Raw genomic sequence first — 10,180 nt, forward strand, 5'->3', positions numbered from 1 at the left:
TTGGGGTTAAAAAGGTTAGAGCACGTTGAATGCCAAATGAGATATGGACGCTTATTTTCTCTTCCCCATTAAGAATACACACTAATCCAAATGTGCATGTTAGGGGGGATTGGAGGTATACGGCCACTATATGAAGGGCTTTATCTAGACAGGACAACCGCTTTCATTGCCATGTTCACTTGAAATTTTCATTTTCCATCAAATTTTTCCTAAGGAAAATGGTTTCAATATACTTTCTGTACTAACTCCTCATGATTTTCTAGATCTCTGTTTATTGTCATTCTTCGTTTATTCTGGGTGGATAAAAATCAGTCCATGGTCATGTGATGGACACAATCCATGGTCGTGTGATAGACACAATCCATGGTCGTGTGATGGACACAATCCATGGTCGTGTGATGGACACAATCCAAGGTCGTGTGATGGACACAATCCACGGTCGTGTGATGGACACAATCCACGGTCGTGTGATGGACACAATCCAAGGTCGTGTGATGGACACAATCCACGGTCGTGTGATGGACACAATCCACGGTCGTGTGATGGACACAATCCACGGTCGTGTGATGGACACAATCCACGGTCGTGTGATGGACACAATCCACGGTCGTGTGATGGACACAATCCACGGTCGTGTGATGGACACAATCCACGGTCGTGTGATGGACACAATCCATGGTCGTGTGATGGACCCACAGGTGCACGGACATCTGATTACTGAGCTGTAACTGTAAGGGTATGTTCACATGTAGGTATTTGAAGCTGATTTTGGTGCTGAATTGGAAGTGGAATTTGATGCTAAATTTGGAGAAGAGTGCCACTCTACTTTGCCTATGTTGCCTTCATTAGGCAGTGCCAAATTCCAGATCCCACGAGCAGATTTTGACAAATTCTGTACCAAAGGTGTATTTTCTGTCTCCTATTCATTTATAAGGAAGTTCTCAAGCAGAATCTGCCTGGTGAATGAGCAGGATGCTTATTTTTTTTTTTGTGCTACCTGAAAAAATCAACCCACAGAAAAAAAAATCAGCTACTGTCTGCCACTGAAATGAATGGGGAGCAGATTTCAGGTGGAATTTGAGGCGGAATATGTGTCAAATTCCTACATGTGAACTCCCCCTAAGGGTAAGTTTCCACCATGGTGACTTTTCTACTCGGCTAGACACAATGGGAGTGCATCAGTATCCTGCTCCTGATTAGTCCCAGATTAGTCCTGATTAGTCCCGGATGAATGGGCCTAATCAGGAGTGAGTTTGAGCCACGGACGCCGCAGCTGGCTCAGCCACGGAATTCGCGGGCAGATAGGGCATGCCGCTTTTTTTTTTCCCGCTAGCAGAAAAAATCAATGCCGGAAAAAAGCAAGGGACACCCATTGAAATGAATGGTTGAAGTTTTTGCAGGCGGATTCTGCGTCGAAATCCACTTGCAAAAAACTCTATGTGAACATACCCTAACACTGTAGCTGTGGCTTTGTACCTGTGTGTCTATCACACAACCATGTACTGGAAGTAAACAAACAATGACAGCTAGCAGAGCAGGGATCTAGAAAAAACCGTGAGGAAGTAATACAGAAAATATATTGCAAAATTGTAGACCTTCTCATTATACAAACAATAACATTTATTTGCTGAAACTGGACAACCCCTTTAACAATACATATGCATTGGTTCTTACCCAGTTTTCCTGAACAACATATCTTACAATATGCATCAGAGCGTAACTATGTTGATTTGTTCTTCCGGACTTTAGGAAAGCTGAGTGACAACACTGAGTAGCTGTAACTAGAGAACTGAATCTTAGCAACTTGACAGCAGACAGGAGCCTATTTACTAATTTTTTTTCTGAAGGCTATGCATACTCAGTAAATGCATCTATGACTACCCTGTATTCTCCATTCCTCCCAATGACATAGAACCAGCTGCTTTGCAGCCCCTGATGTCACTACTGTATGTGTCCATGACTGGAGCCTTTCCTGTGTCCTACCTATTTATGGCCATGCTGATCATTGCTTTACCCTCCCTCCTCTCCATAGAGTGGCTGTTCCCAGCAGTTGTCTCTTTCCCTCCAGTCTCTGGCTGTATTCATACACTCCTGCATACTGCCACCAGCTGATCCCTGTTCTCGTCCCCTCCCTCCTGTGCTGAGCCCTGGCTGTTCTTCACAGCCTCCTCTCCCTGCTATTATCTAGTCGCTGTCCACTGCTGTGGTGCTGAAACCTCTGCTATACACACCCGACATCCTGAAGTGGGAGATGAAGGTAAATGGAAATCCTCCATGATGTGATTGAATGCTACACTCATCATATTTCCATGGTTAACCCTTGCTGTGTGTATACTCCTGTGTTTCATGTATAAAGCCTGCATCCATTAACTAAATGTATAGCCCTGTATTTCTATGTAGATCTAGAATGTTACCAATAACAATAGGAAGGTATAGGATAATATGGTATAAGGTGGTGTCATCTGTATATTCTGTATGCTGTTCATTTTGGTCTCATACTACCTCACTAGCTTTCTGTGCCCTCCTCCTTGATGCCCCTATCCATCCTGCATTGATCTATTTCTCTCTCAGAACTAGTAGGGATTAGTGAAGCATCTGGCAGAGGTAGTGACATTAAACTGGTTATAAGGACACGGTGATGTACAAAAGCAATTGGAAATTCATGATTTAATATTATGGTGATCATCTAAAAGATGGGCCCTGGCTATTTCCTGTATTTTTATGTCTATATTTAATGAATGTTGGTACTATACATAATTCACTATTTGTGTTATATTTGTTACACTTTATGCCCAAACCTGCCAACCATATGTAATGTGAAGGCATAGATTACAAATTAGTAATCCTATTTAGTGTTACCCCAACAGTCAATCGTATTGTGAAATTGCAAATTAGACATTTATCTAATATACAGAATACAGGTAGCCATGAACAGCTCCTGCACTGCACATGGTGCCTAGAGGTGGCAACAAGTACCTGCAAATATCTTACTACTCTGCAAGTACCTGCAAATATCTTACTACTCTGCAAGTAACTGCAAATGCCTTTCTGCTCTGCAACTACCTGCAAATGCCTTCCTACTGTGCAAGTACCTGTAAATGCCTTCCTACTCTGCAAGTACCTGCAAATGCCATTCTGCTCTGCAAGTACCTGCAAATGTCTTGCTACTCTGCGAGTACCTGTAAATACCTTCCTACTCTGCAAGTACCTGCAAATGTCTTCCTACTCTGCAAGTATCTGCAAATGCCATTCTGCTCTGCAAGTACCTGCAAATGCCTTCCTGCTCTACAAGTGCCTGCAAATGTCTTCCTACTCTGCAAGTATCTGCAAATGCCATTCTGCTCTGCAAGTACTTGCAAATGCCTTCCTGCTCTGCAAGTACCTGCAAATGCCTTCTTGTTCTGCAAGTACCTGCAAATGCCTCCCCCTCTGCAAGTACCTGCAAATGTCTTACTACTCTGTATGTACCTGCAATTTCCTTTCCACTCTGCAAGTACCTGCAAATGACTTCCTTCTCTGCAATGTTATTGTTATAAAGGGGTAATTGCCATCATCATATTATATGCTAATGCATAACACAGTCATTAGGGAATCTTCACAAGGGTTAATATTCACATGTATTCCATAATTTTGGAGAATGTGTGAAATGCACTTCCCAGAAATCACATTGACTTGTCGATTCTTGATGCAGTTTCTGCATTTAAATAGCATTAAATTGTAGTGGGTAGCCATAAGTTGTTTATCCCCAATGAACAGGGCTAATCAGTATATGGATCCATGGCAGGGCAAACTGCAAATTTAGCATGAAAAATCAGTTGTGTGAACAAGGCCTTATCAAGACTTAAAAAAAAAGGAGTTTACATGTAAATTTCTAGGCGACACTATTAATTAGAGATGCAGGTCTACTTCTCTGATGAACAAATTTGTAAATATATGCAAAGGAACAGCATATGTCTGGATCTGAAAACCCGCTGACTTAAACAGTAACAAAAGAAGGAACATTATGTAAAGATTTTTTGCAGTGCCAAATACAACTATTCTGTACCATCAAAAGTAAGTAATATATACCAACATGATCCACCTGAATTACCAAATGCATGCATTAGTAGTCCATAGCATTTTACAAGCATTTTAATATGTTACATTTGTAGCATGCATTTTTAATGTCCTGTAGAGAAGCCTATTGGAAAAATGCCAGAAAAGCAACAACATACTGCTTTATTTAATAAAAAAAAAAAAAAAAAAAAAAAACAAAACAAACACATAGCACTACATAAATAAAAAAGCCTATACGAAATCATTTTTAGGGCATTAAATATTTTATTTCAGCCTTGAATGTAACAATTCAAAGCTATACACAGCTAAAACAAAGGGTTTATGTGAAAGCACCTTGACACAAACACCCTAAGGATGAGGCCCCACGTTTGCGGAAATGCAGGAGTGAGTTGAGCAGTAGGTAGAAGTGCCACAATGTGGGGCCTCAACCTAAAGGTAGTCTGTCCCCAGAGTGGAGCATATTAAAACAAAAAAACATGTCATTCTGTATCCCAGCGGTTGAACCCCCACTAATGACAAGAATGAGGGTTCTGTTTCCCAATCTGAATGAAGCATTAGACCAAGCATGGGGACTGCCAGTTCTATTCATTATAGTTGGCAATGCCAGAGGTAGCCAATTGATTGGATTCCCACCAGTCGGCAGGATATCCCCTTTCCTCTGGATAGGGGTTAACATTAAAACATTAGTGTACCCCTTTAACGGTAGAGGTATTGTTTACATTCTGGGCGCCGTGGTGCTTACTTGCCATATAAACTGTGTAAATATTGCAGCTATATACTGTTCCATATACTTCCAATGGGGCAGTGATGCAGTACCCAAACTGCTGCTATAGTTTGTACAGGGAAGGGGGGGAGCTGTCTTGGGAAATGGTATTCAGAGCCCCCCATAGTTCCTGGATATCAGACCCCCCACAGATCTAATATTTATGGTCTATCCTAAGCATACGCCATCAATACTAGAAACCAGAAAACCCCCGTACTTAATTTTCTTCTCTAAATTATAGTAAATGATTTACTTACATTTTTGGTGTCCTGACCCTTTATACACACACATAGATGTTGCCTACAATGGTACTATATTCATAGAGAGGTGGTGAGAGATGGCAGCTGAGCATATGGTGGATTTTTAAGCCCTAGTGATAGAGAAAATGCTTTTGTGGAAGGCTTTGTCGTGTAATTCTATATTACATTAGCGGATTTAATAACCATGTGTTACCTAAGTGGAGGCAAAATGATATAGAAAAAGAATCCTGGGCATACAATGGACGGCTATGGATAGGCAGATGTCTTATCCACATTAATGCTGTAATTTAAGAACTTAGTCAATGATTTTCCCTAAAAACTAGATAAAAACACTGAATACCCAGTGTGGCTTGAGAAAGCGTGTTGTAACATGTAATTCAGCTGTAGCTGGTGCGTGCCCCTGGTTTTATCCTGTTCCTTTATGGCTGGTCTTACACGACCGTAGTTTAAGACCGCAAATGGTCCGCAATTGAGGGTTTTCAATTACGGACCATTTGCGGACACATTATACTCAATGCGGCCTCTTACACCACCAGATATTTTATCCATGGTGTGGCCAGGCTGCAACCGAGGTCTGTACTTTTTAGAACATATCTGTAATGGCCGCAATTCACGCCACTGCACGGACTCGCCCATACAACTCTATGGGCGAGTGCGGCAGTTCACGGGCATCTGCGGAGTCTATGTTGATGATCAGCAACTAGTGTTGCTGATTAGCAACATGCAGACCGTAAAAGCATTACAGTCGTGTAAGACTAGCCTATGGCTTGAATAAATGGGACATTTTACGGACTGGTGAGTGACGCCTTTCTACCTTCCTCTTCACATGACTCCATAAGTTAGATCAGCCTGGCTGAGCACCATTGAACTCTATTGGAAGCAGATTTTTTTGATCCATGCCCCACCTTGCCCTTTGTATTTGTGTGGGAAGTTATATATGTTTTGTAAAGTTGGTAGTGCCACCACATATCCCTCTTGTTTCCAATACTATTATTCTGAATGGTGAAAGAGAATAAAGGTGCTGCCAGACTACCCTTGTGAGTCTCACCATGTTGAGATCCGCCAGCCCGATCCTTCTGTCCCAAGACACCTGTTGTCATACGACAGGTGAGAGGTCTCCTTAAGCAATAGATCTTTGATCAGTCCTGCTGAGATTGGCAGGTTCATCCAAAATTACAGTAATCTAATGTGTATGGTCAACTTTAAGGCCCCTATACAAAAAAGTCAGCCAAACCCACCACTGGCTGTCTGGGGGCTCCCCAACTCTACCCTCACTGTGGATCTCATGGAAAGGAAATATTAGGCATACTGAATTTTGTGATGGCCCAACCCTTTGCTCTCATGAGATGACTGACAGCAGATACTCCCTTCTCTTCACGGAAAACACACTGATGTCAAGGATGTATGTGTGTCTGTCGAAGACATACTACATGTGACAAAAAATTTAATTGTACTGCCAAATAGATACCGGTAAAGCAAGTAGAGATAGCAAACCTCTCAAGATTCCTTTCGGGTCCCTGATTCGTTTCGGGTCAAACAAGTTTGGTACAAACTGGAAGTGAAATTGTTATACCCTGGGGTCTCTTCAGACCCCAGAGTTAATAGGCTGAGCCCCAAGGGAGGTGTAAAAAATAAAAAAAAACATTTATACACACCTTCTCTCACCTCTTTTGGGCCTCCTCATGGTATCCAGCACTCTTTATCTTTACGTCATGCATCGGGGTCACCACTGAGGCTTGTGATTGCGTCACAGTGGTGTCTCCAGGTGTATGATGTCACCATGAGAGCACCGAATGCCACAAGGAAGCTGCCAAAAAAGAAATTATGGAAGGTGAGTATGAACGTATAAATGGGGACATGCTACATAATGTAAGCCGGAAGCTCTAAATTTTGGGTTAGATGAGCTCTTCAACAACTGGCACACCAAGAATTCTTTACATTAACCTGAAAGATCTTTATTTTCTTCTCCTACATAGCAATTCATATAAACAGTATGATGAAAATCCTAGGCTGTGTGGCCATTACCGAAACATCACAGGTTCCTGAGATACCAAGATAACCAATACCAAGGCCTAATACCTATATTTCCATTTATCACAAGCTGATATCACATGTGCTTCCCGGCTCAGAAAGCTGTATGATTAAATCAGAAGTTGTAATAATGTTATTACTATAATAAACTTACACTGATAAATACTGATCATTTTTCTGATTTTCAGTGGAATGACAATAACAAGCATATTTTTTTTAAGTGTAGTGTGTTCCCCTTATAGGGATCACAATGTGCATTTTTTTCCCTATCAGTATGTCTTTGTAGAATGGGAGGAAATCCATGCAAACACGGGGAGAACATACAAACTCCTTGCAGATGTTGTTCCTGGTGGGATTTGAACTCAGGACTCCAGCGCTGCAAGGCTAACCACTGAGCCACCGTGTTTCCCCAACGTACATATTTATCACAGGTGATGGTTTATAGATATAATATAGTTGTACATATGCTTACACTCAGCACTTGGGAATGTACCATCAATAAAGGATGCATTGCAGCTTTGCAGTTTGATATTTGCTTGCAAACTCTAATCTAGTTTCTTTCTATTAGGCATAATGATGGCTGAACCCACTGAAGACTCAGGAGGAGAGGAGGCCTCGGGAGGGGCTCCTGTACGGCAGAGAGAACATTCTCCTATGTTACACTTGGACCTTTTTAACTTTGAATGTCCAGAAGCAGAAGGAAGCCGCTATGTTCTCACCAGTCCTCGCTCCCTGGAGGCCTGTGCTCGATGTATGGTGAAACCAGTAGAACTTTTATCTAGAAGTCTTTCTGATCTGGTAAAGGAAGCTCCAGGACGGTCCATGCGAGTAGCTACTGGTCTTTGTGAAGTTTATGAGATAGAAAGACAGAGGAAGCTGAAAATGTGCAGGGAAGAGAGGGAAAGGATTATCCGTCAAGAAAAAAGAAGGATTCTACCTTTAGTGCTAAGCAGTAATCTTGGTTCTCCAGGTAGCTCAAAAGCACCATCACGAGCAGAACTCTCAAACTCTTCAGCATCAAAGAAATCTGACGCCCCATCCAGCACTGGTTCCCAAAGAAGCAATGTACATCTTTCCAAAGACAGTGAAAGATCTCAATCTTTACCTTCCAAACTCACGAGAGGCAAACCATCACGGCCTAGAAGACAACCTGCTACAGTATCCAAGGGTCAAAGGAGTAATAGCTCTCAATCGGAAGATACTCAGAGCAGCAGTGAGTCAATGACCAAGGATTCTTCTCATCCAGTCCCAAGGAAAAATAAAAGTCAGTCTTTGGACTCTCTACAGAAAATGCGAGATGGTATCTCTGGTAGAACATCCTCAGAATCCATGACTTCTTCTTACAGTGGGGAAAGCTTACGAGGCAGAACTGCACAGTTTATTCCAAAATCCAGGACTTTAGATACAGTTAATTCCCTCTTGGGTCGAAGTTTTAGTCTTGGTGATCTTAGTCATTCTCCCCAAACAACAAAAAAGGTTGAAAAAATGGTTAAGGAGGTAAAGAAAAAAGGGATTCACGAATTACCTCCAAGAGACAAAAAGATAGCAGCAATTATGATTGCTAGACACGAGGAGGAAAACATCAGGAAAGAACAGCGTTACTGGGCTCACTTACAGTGGGAAACCCAGAGAAAGAAGTCAGATTTAAGAAAGGAGCAGGAGGAAAAAGACAGACAAAGAGCTTTATTACAAGGACAAAAAATACTGGAAAGGCAAAGCAGACGAAAAGGTGTCAAAATGGAAGGTAAGCAAAAGACCACCAGCCAAGAAAAAAGTGAAAAGTCCAACCAGCTAGAGCCAAGTGATGATATCCAAGATGATAAGTATCTGTTAGCCCAGAGTAAAAAGCAGGAGAACACCCAGCAGCAGCAGGTAAAAAAAATAATGCAGAATAAAATGGAGAAAATTAAGCACCAAGCCCTTCTTCAGGAGATAGCTCAGAAAGAGGAGTCTGATACTGAGGAGCGAAGAAAGAACCTCGAGAAAAATCTACAGAGGGCCCAGGAAAATATAGATCAACTACTTGAGAAGAAGAACAAAAATTTGAAGATTAGGGCCCAACGGGAAGAGCAACAAATCCAACGAGCAAGGCAGGCAGCAGAACAGAGGGAGAAACAACGTGCAGAGCATCTTAAAGAACTGGCCAAGGTAGCAGAGAGAAGGTTGCAACATGCAGCTCAGGTAGCTGATGAAGTTGTGCAGCACAAAGCTAGGAAAGCAGTGGAAATTCGACTGGAAAAGGAGAAGATCCAGAGGGAAAATCGCCAAAAGGTACTGAAGAATGACGACATGAAAAGACAGGAACTTCTTATGTCCATAGAAAAGAAGCTGGAGCGTAGCGAACAGATATTTAAGGAAAAACAGACTGTGCTGGACAACGCACGCTCAGTGGCCAGGGCTTCCTTTAACATACGAGAGAAAGTAAGAGCAGAAACTAACACACGTACTTTTGATAAAATGGCCCTGGAAGCTGAATTATATGCAAACATCAATAAGAAATAATGGCCAGGAGTGTCGAAAGAACTAAAAACCACTTCTATGCCAGCCTGTGTTGATGCAGGGCCCAGGGTATGACTTGTTGTAGAGAATGTAGAATAGTTACATCACTGCTGCGGTAATGGTCACTATGATAAGGCAAGAGCAATCCAAGATCCATAGGTCAGTATCATATGCACTGAGGGCAAATTCTCCTCACTTTGGTTACTTAGCCCCAACCCGATAAGTCAGATTGTAGCTATATCTATATACTCACACTACTAAATAGACCCAAATACCTTCTCATTACCATCTAAAAGTAATCTATATATATATAAGTGGCCTGTGATGACTTATTGAGCTATACATACACTATTGTCCGAAGAAGAGATTTCTACTGTTCCTGTTCAACTTTCTCCAGTTGAAGCCAGAATCTTATAAGTACGACACAAACTAATGAGTAATCCAATAAAACTCAAGAAATTGGTGTTACTTGTACAATTTTGAGTTGTTAGGGTACAGTAACAAGTAAGAACCTCCCGGCAGCCGAGACTTGCCCAAAAGCCACACAGGCAGTTTTCAGACTGATAATGTG

The 10,180-nt window shown here is 41.8% G+C and overlaps 1 protein-coding gene across 1 annotated transcript; it reads left to right on the plus strand.

Annotated features, from left to right (window-relative positions):
- Positions 1 to 2,164: 2,164 nt before the first annotated feature.
- Positions 2,165 to 9,903, plus strand: CCDC177 (coiled-coil domain containing 177). Its single transcript, XM_075282936.1, has 2 exons — positions 2,165 to 2,257; positions 7,679 to 9,903. The coding sequence occupies exon 2, from the start codon at positions 7,684 to 7,686 to the stop codon at positions 9,610 to 9,612; it is 1,929 nt and encodes a 642-aa protein (XP_075139037.1). The 5' UTR covers positions 2,165 to 2,257; positions 7,679 to 7,683; the 3' UTR covers positions 9,613 to 9,903.
- The last annotated feature ends 277 nt before the right edge of the window (positions 9,904 to 10,180 follow it).

Source organism: Leptodactylus fuscus, chromosome 7 (genome assembly GCF_031893055.1).
Source record: "Leptodactylus fuscus isolate aLepFus1 chromosome 7, aLepFus1.hap2, whole genome shotgun sequence".
Taxonomy (NCBI): Eukaryota; Metazoa; Chordata; class Amphibia; order Anura; family Leptodactylidae; genus Leptodactylus; species Leptodactylus fuscus.